Source organism: Seriola dumerili, unplaced genomic scaffold (assembly GCF_002260705.1).
Source record: "Seriola dumerili isolate Sdu_G_001 unplaced genomic scaffold, Sdu_1.0 BDQW01000040.1, whole genome shotgun sequence".
NCBI lineage: Eukaryota > Metazoa > Chordata > Actinopteri > Carangiformes > Carangidae > Seriola > Seriola dumerili.
Genome location: NW_019174295.1, coordinates 3395964 through 3414505, shown reverse-complemented (window position 1 = coordinate 3414505; position 18542 = coordinate 3395964). Strand labels below are relative to the sequence as shown.

Genomic DNA, 18542 nt, shown 5'->3' with positions numbered 1-18542 from the left:
TCTCTCTGTGTGACAGGCGTCAAAAATACCACCAAGGGAGCGCGGATCAGCAGCTTTCCACGCAGCCTCTACTCGGCTCCGATGCGTAAATATCCAAAGGAAAATCATCATTTCTCCAAACAGAAACACGCAGCACCGAGACGACCATGGATGGAGCGTTTTTTGTGTTCTGACGGTTCAAAGTAACCGATGCCGGACTGAGACTTTACATAGCCTACCTCAGAGGATTGTAGTCGGTCGCCTTCTTCTTTGCAAGACACACCGGCATATACCTGCTTTGAGATTAATATGAGGGAGAAGATGTGGATATTTTACAGTGCCAACAATTCAAAGCGTCTTTTTTCTACTTGGAACCAGTGGTGTTTGTGTTACGCTGCAGTGGTGTGTTTGTTGTATTCGCCTGTCAGGACGGATGATGATTGCCCGTCGTCCTGCATCTGTGCCAGAGACTCGGGGACGGTGACGTGCCGTGACGGGGAGGACACTGAGGTACCAGGAGACATACCGGAGTGGACGTCCACCTTGATACTCAAGGGGAGAAACATCTCAACTTTACAGCGCGGTGCGTTCATGACCAACGGCACGGAGTTGGAAATGACAACACTCTCTCTGTCCTATAACGGGATACAGGCTATTGAACCTTACGCCTTCCTGGGGCTCCCCCGACTGCATTTGCTGGATTTGAGCCACAATCAGTTGGAGTCTATCTCGGCAAGGGCTTTCCACGGATTACCTGAGCTGCGCTCTCTTTACCTAAATGACTCTATTTTGCCTCCGGCCATGGTACAGCTCCCATATGCGCTCAGCACACAAAGTTTGCACAACCTCCACAGGCTGGAGTTGGCGGGAAACAGACTGAAGTCTATCCCCCTGATGAGCTTAGACATCTATAACCTCCACGCGTTAGTGCTGGTAAATAACTCCATAGAGAGCATCGGGTGGGAAAACGTAACCAATCTGTACCAGCAAAGGCGCATACGCGTCTATTTGTCATTAAACCCGTTTCTGTGCAACTGTGAACTGGAGGCGTTTTACTACTGGCTGAAGAACTCGTCCCAGTGCCCGGATGTGGGGCTTCTCCTGTGCAGCGAGCCGGAGGCCAAGAGGGGGATCCCTGTGGAGAAGCTCCGGGGAGAGGACGTGGATTGTATGAACGAGAACCTCGAGGCGGTTTCATACGTGTTCCTCGGTATAGTGTTGGCTCTGATCGGAGTGGTGTTTCTAATGGTGCTGTATCTCAACCGGGGAGGCATCAAACGGTGGCTCAACAACATCAGAGAGGCGTGCCGAGACCAGATGGAGGTCTACCATTACCGCTACGAGCAGGACTCAGACCCGAGACTGGCCAACGTGTCTGTTTGACCAGCTGAAACCTCAGGCCGGTGCTGTGTAGTGAGGGAACACGGGAGGCAGTGATTCAGGAGGGATGGCGAGCTGGAGAAGTACTTTATCTAAAAGACTGCGGACATTCCCTGGCAGTGTCCTGACACAATCAGAATCAATAGTTTTTAAAAGCAGTTTCATCATTTTCAGCAGCTGGGCCATGAACTGCAGGTGGTGGGCTGTCCCTCTCACTCTGGGATAGGCACTGAGCCAAACACAGTTAAATGACTCTAAGATACAATAAGAGTTCATCTTGCACAACTGAATACTTTAACCTCTAAGCAGTATTGTATATATTGTATAGATATGATATATATATATATGTATATCATATTGTATAGCCTAGAAGTATATCCTCAAAAAAGGAATGCTTTTCATGCATCATGTTAACTCACACAGTCTAACTTAGTATTATTTATCTTATTAGTCAAGAGACAAATATACAGTAATGTTATATAGAATTTCAGATTTAAAGAGCTTGAATCAAATGGTGAATCAGTGGTATTACTGAAAACTGCAGCCCTTGCAAACAGTTTGATAAAATTAATTCAGGAAACCCCGCAGGGAGAACAAACAAAGCAATTCTGCTTGTAATCTACTGAGGGAGGAAGATGATAAAGAGGGAGGCTTGTGAAGGTAAGGTGAGGCAAGGAAATCTGACGTGTGTTGGAGGAGGCGATGCTGGAGTAAACTGTCATATTTCATCATCAGCCACATGGGATAAGTTTACAACCTTGTCCCTAAGAAACAGTCTTTGATCTCTAAAAAATAAGACACATGTGTTTCATTTCACTCCAGGTCAGTTTATCAGTAGAGGGACAAAAGAGGAAGAGACAAAACCTAACCATGCATGTGATAGTTGTAGGCACAGAAATCCAGCCGAAACATTAATAAAAGGTCAAATAGAAATGGCGAGTTAGCAGTGTTCTTAATGTCAGTGCATTTTATCATCACTGTCAGGAAATGTTGACTTCATGCAGCACTGTGCCAGACATAAAACAGAGGAAATGTTTCCCTGTATATTTTGTAAAAATAAAATTGTACATTTGCTAGCAGCAGGTGTCAGTGAATGCTTATGCTCTCTGTGACCCATACTCTGAACTACAGTGAGATGTCACATTGTGGGCTCACCAGAAAAAGTATAGACTATCTCATCTGCTCCTTTCTGCAGCACCAGAGGGGCAGGCAGCGTTAATCTCACCACGACTGAGACTAATAAACCGTGGAGAATGGCGATCGACCCGGGAAGTCGGTATCTCTCTTTGGCCCAGAGCTCATCAACTGTGTTAACTAAGGGTCTACATTACCATCACAAGGCTTTTGGAACCAAAATCAAACATGAAAACCTGAGGGAAAAAATAGGAGAGTGCGTGTATGTGTGTGTGTGTGTGTAAGTGAAAGAGAATTTTTGTGATGACTTTTCTTTCATGAACAAGTAAGAGTTTGCCTGTCTTCATCTCTCACCTCACATCAGATAGATAGATGGATGGATGGATGGATGGATGGATGGATGGATGGATAGATAGATAGATAGATAGATAGATGCTCTTGAAGTGAGTATTTCATTACATCACCAGTGTAGGAGCTGCCTTTATATAATGATGACATCAAAAGTAAGACATCGTCACTTCTTATGTCAGGTGACATGGCAGTGTACCATAAACTGTCATGTTGTATATGTAGGGAGAAGAGATAAACCCAATCATATGGACAGCAGTGTTCAAGAATAAGAGTGTGTTGACTTGACTCATTTTGACATCATGCATTAAATGCATAGTCATAAACAACATTTTCAGCAGTGAGCCATACAGTTCCAGGATGGTGTTCATTAACAAAGGGACAAAATAAACTACTGGAACTCCACCTTGTGTGTGAGGGGGAAACACAAAGTTGAAGTCACAAAATAAGTATTATGTAAATAAGTAGTATCTACATGTATGGGACTGAAAAAATACAAACATCATACAAATTACACATGACAGTGACTGAGAAGTATGTCGCAACAGTGGTTGTAAAAGTTGGAGGAGTGAGTGTGCATGCATGTGTTTTATATGCATTGTATATACATGTCCCAGATAGCAAGAGTCCACAGTGTTAGTGAATGTTATTTTGCAGGTACATGGTCGTAAACAAAAATATTGGATGAATTACAATTTCTGACCTGATGACAGTGCTAGAGGAAAAACTGAGGGATGACCAAAGTAATTAGATTTCATCCCGGGGGAGGGGTTATGAAAGTGTGTACCAAATTTCAAGGGAATCCATCCAATAGTTGTTAAGTCTTACAACTTTGGTAGAGTAGAAGTCAAGGGATTACCAAAATCCTCAAGATTCATCTTCTGCAAACCAATCAATAGTTTCAAGGATGCTTCAGTTGATGCCAAAGTAGTGGATCGACTAGCTGACTAGCATTGACACCCCTAGAGCATGCCACTGGTCTGGATAGAAGTTAAGTTCTTGGGCTTTATTCAAACAGTCCAATGTTAATGTACAACTACCTACAAATGTCTAATGTGGCACATACTGAAATGTGACTGTGTCAAAAGATTCTAGTTGAGGTCATTCTTAGAGTTTGGGTTTCACCATAGATATGGGTCCAGGTCAGTGACACATTATTGTCATCTGATAATTAATTGAGTGGAGTAACACTGGATCATCATGGGAAGAAAACCCAAGACATGTAGATGATAATGTTAACATCGTACAGAGAGAGAGAATGAAACAAAAGAGAGGATCTTACTGCAGGTGCTCTTTTAAGGACTGATTTCAGGACAAGTGCTGGGCTTCATGGTTCTCTACTGTACTTAATATCTCGAAATATAAGCCTCAAATGGTCTAAACACACACAACACACACAACACACACACACACACACACACACCCACACACACACTTCAGTGGAACCACAAGCACTCCACTTGTTTAGGATCACATATTCTCTGCTGTCTCCTTCTCTAACACGCTCACAATTTTAATGTCAAAGACTACACAACTGTGCATCGTGTGTCCGATGAACTGGACACTACCATACATAAATAACTGGTGTTTAATGACCTTATCTTTGTTATTTTATCAGTCTAACTCCAGCCTGTCTTTGACTGCATCTTTCCTCTGTTTGGTATTAAACTCTTCAACCAATGGCTTTTTCTACTTTTTGGGATTCTGGGCTATAAATAATGAAACAGAAACAACACAATGTTCTTTTGTTGGTCAAAAAGTCTGACTTTGTCTTTCAATGTAGTCAGGCATCAACTCTGCACTCTCCGTACACTTCACTTGTCATTGCTTCAGTTCTTTGTTCTTCTTCCATTCAGCTACATTCTCCTTACAAATACAGCATTTGTCAAAGACTTTCTCTCTGCCCTACTCCCTCCCTCCCTCTGTCAATTCCCCTCTCTCACTCTTCTTCATCCAGGTAAATGACTTTATCCAGCTGAGTGACTTTGTAAGGACGCAGGGACAGGGTTTAAGCTGAGCCCAGCAAAAGGGAAGAACGGCAAGGGAAAGATAAAGAAAAGGGGAGTAGAGAAAAGATTCATTAGAGTTCTTTAGTCCAGGCACCAAATGTCCTTGCCTTATGCAAAACGATGACTCATCGTCTTGCTCTATATATGAATGTCTGGGAGACCAAGTCCCAACTATGAACTTGGGGAGGGGGGTGTCTGAAATGAATGCGAAAATATAATGTTGAACAACGGCTGCTATCAGAGGATTCAATCATATCGGAGCATCTGAACTTTAAATGGCCTCCATCTTTCCTCCAAAGGAATGCGTTCACCATGATGTGCTTTCTGAGTGTGTAATGTCTCATAACTCCGACTGAACAGTATGGCTGCCTTTACACATGCATCACTAAGTGTTGCAGGCTGAGGTTGCACCAAACCACTATAGGTGCAGTCACACATAAGCAAATGTAACTAAATTGGTGTCCTGAGATGCTGAATGTAAGAAGTTCCTTATGTGACAAATGGAAATTAGTTTGCTAGGTTTGTAGTCTGCTGATTACTGGTTATTGATTGCTGGATGTGCCTCTGCTGATGTCTGAAGATAAGACAGGGTTTGGCATTGTAAAAGAGGAGAAGGAGGGCTGCTTCTGTGGGCAGGAGTGGGCTGAAAGTCAAATCTGTCTAGTAAGAAACTGCTTGAGTTAAACTTTCTGTAATGTCCAAGGATAGAGGAGAGTTAAAAGTTTCATAGCACAAATTCAACAGGAAAACTTTACATCTAATATGAGCTCAACAGAAAACGACAGAAAAGGTAAAAATGACCTCTTTATTAGAAGGGAACTGTATGGAATGAAGTGATTTGTTTCTGATATCAATGTCCTATCCAAAACCGGCAAGCAGAACTTTCTTCTGCATCTCAAAATACTGTCACTTTAACAGATAAATTTTAAGCACACTGCACCACAACAATCATAAATGTATTGCAGTTCTGATTCATTGTTTTCACAAATGGCAATAGAGAAAAGGAGAAAGCAGCTTGACATTGCCATTTATGTCTCCTCCAGGTATAACAATACACACTGCAGCACTGTATGTCACACAAGCGACCACTTTCTTAGAATGCAGGAGGAGCATCTAATGAGCACAGAGGACTGAAGATTAAATGCGTCTTTCCTTGATTGCCTTGAGAATGATTAAAACCAGTTTGGAATTTGAAACATTTTGAGCTCGAGCACAAACATACATACAGAGAGATGCACCTGGTGTTTGATCAGCATAGTGTGATCTCATTTAGCAAGGGCTTGAATGTATGAATGTATGTTATGTATGTAATGTTAATTTATATGGAAAAGTCCCACACTCAAGCTTGAAGTAACGAAAGTTGGTGATGAATATCCGGCAAGATTCTTGTACTTATTCCTATATTAACTTTTGTCATTTAAGACTGTATTTCATTTAAATTCTCGTGCACCTGATTTGTGTTATAATCAATTAATTAGAATTTAAAATTAATCAATTAGAAAAAAATCATCAAAAAATTACTGTTTCTACTGGCACTGAAGTTCAGATATTGTATTTCCACAGACACTGAACATTTTAAAACCATACCCAGCCCTCTGCACACCTGTATACTGTATCACTTGGTATTCCACTCTTCCATTCTTGGTATGGAGGAAATAATGAAAGATCAGAATGCATGCTGAGTAAATATGCTCCTCTAGTGTCTATCATTGTTCAGTGTCTCCCTTATCTCTTGAAAGGTCAATCGCACAGAATTCCACTTGAGATCTGACTTGAGATTTAGGAGGATTGGATTGTCATTTACAGCAAGGCGGTGATGGGGACTCCCTCAAGAGGAAGAGCTGGAGGAAGGCAGGAAGGATTTGTTAAACCACCACTGAAAAACACACAGCTCTAGATATGTGTCAGAGAATGGTTAGCCATTTGACAATTACCGTATTTACTTTAAATTAAACGACATCTTTCGTGGCCAATCTTGATGACTTTATTCTTAGTGTGCACCCCCACAAATTTCTTTCCAGTTTTAATTGTTACAGCTGAGAGTCCTGATGGGTTCTTATGAGATTAATTATCTTAAATTTGAACACTAAAAGGTTTGTTTGTTATATAAAGGGCATTAACCGGCATTCAGCGGCAAAGTCATCACAAATGGAGCTCATTAGAAAGACTCCCAGGAGTCAAGAAGGCACAAGTGAATCTTTTGTCTGGGGGTCACTGTGTCCTGTTTGATGATAGATGCACCCAGGGAATACTACACATTTGGCATGCCATGATACTATTTTGTTGACTTCATACACTCAAAACTCCTGAATCAATATACATCTCAGTTGGAGAGATAATTATGAAAGAAGCTTACACCTGCAGTACTCCAGTCAATATTTCCATTTTATGTCTAGTCTGCAGTATAATTACATATCATGGGAACCGGTGTAGTCTGATTTTGTGAACACTTTGTCTGGCCTCTCACAAAGGCCCACTGCGGTTTTGATCAGGAGCACATTGACGACTGCAGTCCGGGCCTGGGTTTTGATCCATCCTGGGCTGTGGATAAACACAGTTGGCTGGTCGATTGGCCTTTGACCAGGAGCTCAGTTTCTGTCTTAACAAGCTGTACAGGTGTCTCAGATCTATACACTAATTAAGACCACAGACTTGTCTGTCAATTTCTAACATGAAATAGTCAGCACTATGTGGGATGAGGTGACGAGGAAGATATAGACAGCAAGTTCTCACCTTCATCTCTCCACTGAAGGACAAACATTAATTCCTCAGATTTCACACGTTAATTTCAGTCATGTTCTTTCCAGTGAGGGCACAGGTGCACATTTGAGGTTAGGTAATTTGGTTAACAAGAATCCAGTTAACAGCATGATTGAAAAAGTGCTGCTGATGCACAGGATATAATCCAGACACCATGGCAGTTATCAAAGTGCATCTCAGAAGTCAAATACCCTATATAGCATTGGCTCCCAACCCCTTTGGATTGTGAACCCTTAAAACAAAGAAACTGGTGAATAATCACCAGCTGCACATGTCTATAGATTTTGACCAGGTCATGTAGAAAGTGACTTTTTCCACCAGCTTTATTTGAATAGTCTGTAAATGACTGAAAAGCCAAAACTATTCAGTAATCTATAGGTATAAAAAACAAAAAATAGAGGAATGTCAGGAAATGTAGCAGAAATATTTCTTTCTGATGTCTTAGCTTGTTAATTGTCTTGTGTCACACCGCACCAAGGGTTGTGACCCCAAGTTAGGAACCACTGCTCTACACCTTACTGTGGGTTCCTCTCTAAGCATCACAGACAAACTTGCTGATGACCTTATGGTACTGTGATTTCATAAAAGCCTTATCCACAGCAGTTTTTACAAGTTGTTTCCCATGGTACTGAGTGCTTCTCAGCAGCTGCCTCGAACATTCATATGCTTGTGTTTCTAAACAGAATTACACTCTACATATCAGACGTACAGCTCTACATTCCTACTGGTATGTTTGACTAAAGCACACTGCTGTGGCTTGAGAACAGTTTAAATTGCTTTTTTTCATTTTATCACTGAACCATTTTAGATGCCTTATAACAATTATTCATCCTCATTACTTTGAGGTGTTTAGTGCTCATTAAACCTCATTCCCATTAATCACATCACCATCTACTGTAGCTCTGCTAATTAGCTGCCAGTGAGTCTGAGCAATATTTGTCTGTGATGGGCAGCTTCTCATTCAAATGGCTGTGAAAATAAATGCAGTCTCAGCAGTTTGAATATTTCATGCTGTCCTTCACTCAACAGAAGGTGCTGATCCTCTGACCAGTCAAAACATCGGCCTGTTACCTCAGAGGAAAAAGCATCTGTTCTGACAACCTGTCTGTCAATTTCTGAACATTTGAAGAGCTCTCTCTTCTCTGTAGTCTCGAACTGAATTTCAACATTCAACCACAGTACACGCCTTTACAGAACAACACTTTCACCATTTTTACCCTCAACCATATATATCTATATCTGTCTATTTGTATTTGGAGCACATGTGCCTGGAGCCATTCTGTCAAAATGGTTTCATGAATTTACCAAACTCACATGACATCTCTGACAGCAAAACACACCCAAGACTTGACAAATTTTGTTAAAAATAACAGAGCACTGACTACTCCTGGATCCTGAATAACATGCTATTATACTGATCTGATAAAAACCAGCTCCAACATTATGTTCTGTGGGCTGTGTTGTTCAGAAGAGTGCAAACTTATTAAATCAGTCATTGGGCATGTGAATGCACATTAACTTTTTGCACCCTTTATGGCCTTCACCATTAAAATCTGTGAACTACTGCCCTCGTGTGGCCATTTGGCTACAAAGCAGCTGCACACAGTCAACTGGCATGTGTTTTTAACTTCCACATCTGTGAGTGCCAGGCAAACTCACTGGTGCATTTAATCTGTTCCCATAACACGCACTGCCTGGCTCACGATCCGTTCACTTATCCCAGTTTTTAGGTTGCCTGAAAGTGTTGATAGGATCATCTCTCCACTTGGGTAATTTTCTAATGTGTAGTAAATTATTATCCTTATTTCTCAGTGTTTACTGTTCTGTAGTATTATCGACAACAACACCAGCTTAACTGATTGATTAGCTGAGCCAGTACAGTGTGGTATTCTTATTTTTGTTGCATCAAAGGATCCCTGTTGTATTTTTTCACGCTGACAGGACTATGCTGAACATTTTTGCAGAGGAAGCTAATCACCCATGTCGGCCACATGGTGGAGCTATCACAAAATATCTCTGCATTTTGCTATTACATTTGGTTTGGTCAGGCCAGTCTCAGCAAAAGCTGAACATTACAACCTGGACGCTGCCAAGGAGTACCACAGTCTGATCTGTTGGCCACTGAAGCCGTTTTAGAGTTAAGGCCTTGCTCAAGGACACCGTAGTGGTTTGCTGCACCATTACACTGCTGTAACAAACCAGTATTTTTTAACTCCTACTTATGCAAGGATTTAAAATAATTATGGATTAGCGGCAATGCTCACAATTCCAGTGTTTTCTCCTTTCTTCTTCAGGCATGTAAGCCTCATTCATTCTTCTCTGTACACACCCTAAATCTGACAGTACTACATCATGGCTTCAATCATTCACAGATCACATGTTGTCAACCAAGAACATGCATGACTAGCCATCTGTAGTTGTTGTGTAATCAAGTGAAACTCCACTATCAATAATTAAATATTGACCTCTGTTATTATTATTTGTCTTATATTCAGTACCTCCACATAATAATCAATGTAGATTACCATTGTGTCTATGTAATAATATCCTGCTGCAGATTTTAATTGGGAGATTTCATAGTGCGTCCAATGCTTTGTAATAGAGGCAAATTAGATTAACTAGGATCAAGTCTGAACAGTAAAAGGTTTTAGCCCCCTTAAAATCTCTGGTTGTATTAGTCCACCGAAGGCAATGTTGCTAATCAATGAGCAGGAAAACTCTATGGCAATATTGAATTTACAAGATTTTGTGATCAATTCAATCAATTAAGCATCTTGATATGTCAGGTATTTAATTCACTCAGCCAAAGCTACATTTATGGTTACTTCATCTGTAAATGGTCCTGCTTTAAGATCACTACCAACACTATGGCTGTGTTGTCCTCTGTTGACATTAAGATGAATATCATGTCCTCCTATTATTTTTAGATTAGAAAAACAGAAAAAGTGAACACATCACATATTACAGCTTATCTTTAAGGTCAAGGACAGCAGTGTTATTATCAGGCAAAGAACAGCCGTCACCAGAATAACAAATGCTATTGGTGTAAATTGGAAGCTCACACAGCTGAGTGACACCTGTGCTGACTGTCATGTCCCCCAGAGAAAGTTAATTATATTTTAAGTTTCACAAATTAATTTCACACCGTTTCTCTGTAGTGAGAACACAAGTGCTTGGCTTGGAGTGAAAAGAATCATAAATCAACGTCAGGATGAGAGAAATCTAGATAAGGCAGTTTGGGCACAGCCATAAATCATAGCAACAGCAGCTGAAGTTTGTTAAAATGTTACCCTTAAAACTTTAATGCATGAAAAGTTATTGATTTAAGGTAAGACTATATTTTGATAATTAGAACAAGTCTTTCTTTTTGAGCCCGGGGGCAACTGTTTCACAAAAGCCTGTGCTATAAGTCTATGAGTATAAGTCCATGCTCCTGAAGCTTATCCTTCTCCAGTCTCCAGTCCAAGTCTTAGAATACACTGTTTATAAAAGAGAAATTGGAGAAAGAGGGGGATTTTAATATCCCAGGGCTGGAGAAGAATATGTCAAGCATAATGGAATTCAATTACTTCAACGACATTGTGATAATTTTGCTAGAAAAATCTTGTAAGGTTTTTTATTACACCCCTGCAAAAATGACATCAGGGAAGCAGTGAGATATGTTGGAGACTGTGTGGGATAGATGACGCCATTAACTTCCATATTTTTTGGTGTAAACATTCCTCTTAGATGTGATACCGTACACATGGTGGACATCCCATCTGAGGGGTGGATTACTAATGATAAGAAACTGATACGAATAACTCCGACAGCAAGTAAAAAGGCTGCCACGAGGAAAGTATTGATAGATGTGTATTGATAAATGGATGGAAATAATATTATATTATATTATGGAAAGGTTGTCATTTCCCTCAAGGTCCAAAAAAAAATAAAAATTGTACATGATCGGGATCAGGTGGACTAAGTAGATTAAACCTATAAAGTCAGATTTTAGTTGATTTACCAGAATGAATGAGTGAGAATGTAATGTAACATTGCATCTAACAGCTCACTCTTCATTCTGTCTTTTCATTGTGAAAAGTACGCCTTTTCCAAGTAAAAAAAAAAAAACGAAAAAAAAAACAGAAACTTTAAATCCACTGTTGGAGCTCTCCTCTCTGCTCATATCAATTCAAGGGGCTTTTCTCTGTCTTGCCATCAGGACCCTGCTGCCCAGTCATCTATTTTTACCCCACATAAATCAAAGCCAAACCTAGTATTTGCACCTGCCTTGAATTACAAGTTAGCCAAGGTCAGTCTACCATTTCAAAATAGATTGGCTTGAAAATACAATAGTTGCATTGCAAGGAACTCAGAAGAGATTAAATATATCTTTATCTATTGCCCTGTCTTAGACTTACTCATATTTAGATAAGATTTACTTATGTTCAGATTGACACTTTCATGAGATTCCCCTTAGAATCTACAATATACATTCATTTTATTATCAAAAAAGACATGACACAACTCCTAAGAGCCTCTCTAATGAGTCCCAGTTGTGATGGAATCACTGGGGAATGACGCTTAATGGCTTTGCCTGTAAACAAACGCATCCTCTACTGTTGAACCTTTTGCCTAATTAATCTCTTCCCTCGTCCATTAGAAGTGAATGGGATGGTGGGGTTGCCAATGAGTACAAAAGACAACACATTCTGAGGAAACCTTTATGCAAAACAGTCATCAAATGGCCACCATTTTCCATGAACCCTAAAGCTTCATGTTACAGTTGTTCATAAATGATCGTTCACTTAATTTCACTGCAGGTTCAACATTTGAGAAAATTACTTCAAACTCATACTCACACATTTTAGCATTCACTAAATAGAGCTTCCTTATCTTATTACTTTATTCTTCTCCGCTTTGTTCTCATGGACCCTGCCTTATAAAAAAAAAAAAAAAAAAAGGCCACTGTCTCACTTTTTAGATCCACAGCAATCTCTGGCCACGTTACCTTATATAAAATCATTCTCAATGAATTCCACACAGAAAGGTTTGCAGACTGTAAATTCAGGAAAAAGAAAGCACTGGTATCAGATCAGTTCTCGGTATTGGCATTTATCCTGAACCGAGATATCAAAATTGGCATTTAGGAAAAGTTGGATTGGTGCATTCCTAAGTTTTAGCTCTCACAAACTCAGCACCCCACCTGGGTTGCTCCTGGTTCTCATATGTTTACTCTCTAACACAAACCTCTAAACATGAGTTCTCACATCAGTGCTCGTGCCTCCAGTATTTTCTGCCACTTTTAAACCATGTTGTGGATATTTCTGAAAGCTGTGGTTACCCAGAACATCATTACCAGCAGCTTTGAATTTTTTCAGGTCGTTAAGAAGCATTTTAATTGGTCTGCTGCTGTAAAAAAGTAACTTCTAGATGTCTTATGAGCCCAGGTGCCACTGACTTACATCCATTTTGATGCCCTCTGCAGTACATAGTTTGTGTCCAGTGCCAATGCAGCAAGTAACTATGAACACAATCTAAAGTTTACTTGCACCAAAAGTTTATTGTTTGTCACACTTTGCCCACTAATTACAGAAAGGTGACTTCAGAAAGGGCGTCAGGGGTATGTAGGGGCTGACATTGCAGCCCTTCAGAGGTGACTATCAGTCAATTAGGGTGTTTATGTGAGCTTTTCAAGAACACTAATGATTCAAATACCAGTGTATACCCCTTCCCATTACACTAAAGTTTTAATTGCAAGAGTGCAAAACCTCCTAATGGATGCAGATGAGATTAATTAGGCTTAAGTGTGAACAGTAAAAGGATTGTTTGTTACAGGCAAGGTCATTAACCAGCATCCTTTGGTAATGACATCACAAATAGGGCTCATTAGCAGGGTTCCCAGGAGCCAAAGCGACAGCGGAGAAGCCTTTTGTCTGGGGTCACAGTGTCCTGTTTGGTGATAAAAGCCACCTCAGGGAATTCTGTTCATTGTCAATGTCGTTATATTTCATTGTTAAGTGACTTCATACATTCCGACTTTATGCAAACTGTGGATGTTTTCTGAAGAGACTCATGAAGTTGTGCTTTGTTTGTATGAGAAAAGCCTTGTCTAAGTGAACTGAATCTTTGAGCTCTCTACTGTTTGTTTTCCTTTACCCAACAGTGTATAGTCACAGTCAATGAATATTATATTTTCATTAGTCATGGTTGATTATGGGAGACCAAGGACGGTTATGGAATGGGTGTATAAGCATGTGCACTTACTGTTGTGAAAGTGAAATGACAGCTTTGATCATTTATTGATTACCTAGTTGTACACTCTGTTGTGTATCAAGACATAATGAAGCCGACAGAAATAGAAAGCCTCTCGGGTGTCAGATGCAAGGTAAAAATGTGTTTGTCTGGGGTTATTGTGTCATGTTTGATGATAGAGGAAAGAGAGGAGCAGAGAGAGGAAGATGGCTCAGGCATGGGGCCATATTTTATTTTTCACTAACTTTATGCATCCCAAGTTTAAACCAGCCATAAAAGATTCTACAGAGCTGATAACACTGTGGCCATGAGTTCTCTGTAAGTGACTACCACGTTGTCTTGTCTATCATCAATAGATGATGATAGATCAGTATGATCTAGATCTTATTGATCTATCAGGATCAGAACAACCTTTGATTTCCATCAGAACAATTGTGACACCTGAGTGAGGTTTCTGACCAGGTGTTGTTTCAGGTCTCTCTGGGGGACATTCCATCGATAACTCACTTTCACAAGGGCGTAGGTTTTAATTCATTTTAATAAAAACTATACACAGAGACTACCAGTGTTGGAGTTCCCCCTTTTCCCCTTGATCTCACATTTAAAACCTGCTCCACCTTGACCAGAGCTACAACAGTAAAATGCTACTAATCCAGGGATGCATCTGTATTAACAATCTAAGCAGGTTTTCATTTTAAATTTATTTGGCTACTGGCTGGTTAATTTACTATGTATTGCTTACATACTTTTGATATCTACTTTGATATATAATTTTAAATATTAAATTTTTGCCCATGCTTGAGGTCTTGACTGACACTGACAACCAGATAGCCCACACCCTTTCAGCCAATCAAATGCTAGCATGCCTAAATCAATCGTCCTGAAGATGTACCCTCTGGGAGGGCAAATCAGAGTTATCTAATGACTTTACTCCAAACTGTGTGAACCAGTTCACTCAAATATTGGTAGGGCCATGTCCCTACCATATGCAAACCAACGCCCTTTTCGATGATGTTGTGAGCAATACTTATGTACTGTAAAATAGAACAAATATTGAATAATAACAAGATTTTAACTATTTATGAGTAGCAAAATACAAATTTTTACACATCCTCCTAAAACCATGATGATAGAGTTATATCTGCCTGTCACTCCACTGTCTCAATGAAACCGGCCTCCTAATCAGAACAGTTAAATCTAGTCTCTGTCCGTGGTCCTGAAAGCGTGTCGGCACCAAACCAACAGCTATATTATGTTTCTATTTGTTCACCAATTCCTTATCAAAAGTCACAATCAGACAAAAACAGAACGGTCAGTTAACATCCAAAATTCAAAACACAAAATGAGAATAAGTTTTCACCCCCAAATCGATTGACTTGTCTCTTCATACATGGATCTAAGAGCAGATAACAATCAGAATTTTTAATGTTGTCTTATGGGAAAAAAAAGACTTGTTTAAATCCCTAATATTTCTAAAGACAACAATGAAACCGGCCTACTTTAATTACAATCAGTTTCAAAATGGTTATGTTTGACTTACAGATGAAACCGTCAGTCAAATCATTCAAGTATGTATGTGGACATTTACATTTCTGTTCTGTTATTTATCGTATTTTGAATGTTTCCCTGCTGTTGAGATAAAGTTATGAGTTTATGAGGTCAACAATTATTAGATGTTTGTTTCTTCTGATAAGTTGGAAGATGATAAACCAATCTCAATGGATAAGTCTTTAATGTCAGTGATAGGGTACTGCTCATTACTGTATTGTTCATGCTGGTTATTCTTGAGTAGAAGGTTATCTCTGGAGATTAGTAAAGAAGGTATATTTTCCACTGTACACATGTCAGACATGAAGTCAGCCAGTGGCCGCTACCGGTGGCAGCATCATATGGAGTCACATTGTGTATAATGATCTTCAGCAAAACAGGTGTGCCAGAACTGTTGTACTGTAGTCTGTGTTTGACTTCATCTATGTTCATCACTCAGGATGACAAAATGTGGTTTCAGTAACTTAAATGCAATACTTATATGTTTGTTAAACGTATGAGATTGGAAAGAGTAATGTGATAGATGATAAGATGTACTGTTCTCCTCTTTTTCAGACTGGAGAGATTTTACACACCGAGGTCCAGACAGCGTCCTCCAGCACACAACCTGTGGAGTTCAACTATGTCTTTTCTCAGGACTGTTTTAAACGACTCTGTCATCATTCATCCTCCAGGCTTCTATATCATTGGATTTCAGTCGTTTCCCTACATCAGTGTCTACATCATCTTTCTAGCATTTGTGTATGTGGTTACAGTAGTGTGCAATATTTTATTGGTGTACATAATTGCTGTTGACCGCAGATTACACACTCCAAAGTTTTTGGCTGTTGTCAACCTCGCAGTCATTGATATAATGTTGAACACAAGCACTATTCCCAGCATGATTAAGACTTTCCTCTTTAAGGACAACTTTGTTCCATTCAACCAATGTCTCCTACAAATGTATTTCCACTATGCTTTTTTAGCTCTGGAGTCATATTCGCTTGCTGTACTTGCCTATGACAGGTTCATTGCAATATGTTTCCCTCTGCGTCAGAACCTATTCAACACACTACTCATCATGTCTTGTATTATAGGCGTGACTTGGATGTACTGTGCAGGATTACTGGCATATAGCACGGCAATCATGACTCGACTGTCTTTTTGCAATTCTGTCAGAGTGTTCAGTTATTTCTGTGACTATGCACCTGTGTTTAGACTTGCCTGTAATGATTACTCATTACAGTGGTCCTTGGCTTCAGCTTCTTTGGGCCATCTGATAGGCCCCTTTACTTTTATTATTCTGTCCTATTTCATCATCATAGTGACAGTGTGTAGGATGAAATCAGTCAGCAGTAGGATGAAAGCTCTCACCACTTGCATTGAGCACCTCATTCTTGTTGCTATATTTTATATTCCTATATTCAGCATTTTCTTATTTGGACTGTTTATACGAGCCATTGACCCAGACCAACGTGTGCTGAGCTTGTCACTGGCCGTATGCATCCCGCCCTGCATCAATCCTATTGTATATTCCTTGAAAACAAAAGAGATAAAAATCAGAGTCTTGGCACTGATCTGGAGAATGAAAACGAACCCTTGGCGACCCATCCCAAATCAATGTGTGGAGGCTTTTAATTCTGTCATGAAACTGTCCAGACTGTGTATGTATGTGTGTGGTGAGACAAAAAGGAACCTATTTTACTGTTTGTCTGAATCATAAGCATTACTTAAAAATGCCCTAGTTCCCACACATTTGAAAAGTAATATTATTTATTCCTTATTAATTATTAATATGTTTTTCTTAATATGCACTTTTTTCATATTTTACCATTATTTAAACACGCACCAAATCAAACAGGAGAACATTTACAGACACACTATACTTGGTTGTTTCTTGAATGTAATGTTATGATATTTGTACATTTGACTGCTTTCACCATTATCTGCTACAAAAGACTTCTGTCTTAAAAACTCTAATAATTGTGTAATGATGTTTACTTGAGGTACTTGCAGAGGTACTTTTTGTTTTTATGTCCCTGAACTATGGAACAAACTGCCTGTTGATGTTACAACCGTGAGCTCTCTTGGTATTTTCACAAAGAAATGAAAAACCTATCTTTTCAATCAGGCTTTTTAATTTGGAGTATGTCATAGCTTTTGCCTCATTCTTTTACGACTTATCATTGTTTTTTTCAAATCACTTTATATCTGTGGAGTTTATTTTATTGATGTGTATTATTGACTTTTATTCATCAATTTATTGTTTTATTATAGTAAATTTTTAATCTTACACAATCTTTTTTTGTGTGCGTTTTGCAGCTTTAATCCTGCCTGTGAAGCACTTTGGGATACATGTTTGTTTGAAAGGTGCTATATAAATAAAGTTGAATTGAGATGAGTTGAGTTGACCTTTTAAGTCAGTGCCATAAAAGATTCTACAGAGCTGATTACTCTGTGGCCATGAGTTCTCTCTAAGGGACTAGCATGTTTTTTTGTCTATCATCAATAGATGATGACAGATCAATAAGATCTAGATCTTATGATACATACATGTTTACATTTAAATAAAAAGCATACACAGCAACAGATCAAAGACTAAAAGTAAACTTTAGGAAATTACTTGTTAATGGAAAAAAGAAAAATCAAACAGTATTTTTTCATCCAACATCAACATTTTTATATTCAGTAGTGACTACCAGTGCCGTGTAGTTCAGACAATAGAGGACAGGGAGTCTTCTGAAATATTAAATTTTTGACCATGCTTGAGGTCTTGACTGACACTGACAACCAGATAGTCCTCACCCTTTCAGCAAATCAAATGTTAGCATACATCAGTTGTCCTGGAGATGTAGCCTGACTTTACTCCAAACTGTGTGAACCAGTTTACTCAAATATTGGTAGGGCCATGTCCCTACCATATGCAAACCTACGACTTTTTCATAAGATGATGTTGTGAGCAATACATACATACTAACAAATAGAACAAATACTACATAGTAACAAGATTTGACCTATTTACGAGTAAAATATAAATTTTTACACATCCTCCTAAAATCATGATGATAGAGTTATATCTGCCTGTCACTCCGCTGTCTCAATGAAACCAGCCTCCTAATCAGCACAGTAAGATCTAGTCTAGCGTGTCGGCACCGAACCAACAGCTATATT

General features: G+C 39.4%; 2 protein-coding genes across 2 annotated transcripts; both read left to right on the top strand.

Annotated features, from left to right (window-relative positions):
• Positions 1 to 288: 288 nt before the first annotated feature.
• Positions 289 to 1362, top strand: LOC111217241 (trophoblast glycoprotein-like). The gene has a single exon (XM_022739022.1). The coding sequence runs from the start codon at positions 289 to 291 to the stop codon at positions 1360 to 1362; it is 1074 nt and encodes a 357-aa protein (XP_022594743.1).
• A 14652-nt stretch (positions 1363 to 16014) lies between these two features.
• LOC111217024 (olfactory receptor 1M1-like) lies at positions 16015 to 17094 on the top strand. The gene has a single exon (XM_022738707.1). The coding sequence runs from the start codon at positions 16015 to 16017 to the stop codon at positions 17092 to 17094; it is 1080 nt and encodes a 359-aa protein (XP_022594428.1).
• The last annotated feature ends 1448 nt before the right edge of the window (positions 17095 to 18542 follow it).

Excerpts from the sequence above, each read along its gene's own strand:
- LOC111217241 (XM_022739022.1), top strand. The coding sequence starts at position 289 with ATGAGGGAGAAGATGTGGATATTTTACAGTGCCAACAATTCAAAGCGT.
- LOC111217024 (XM_022738707.1), top strand. The coding sequence starts at position 16,015 with ATGTCTTTTCTCAGGACTGTTTTAAACGACTCTGTCATCATTCATCCT.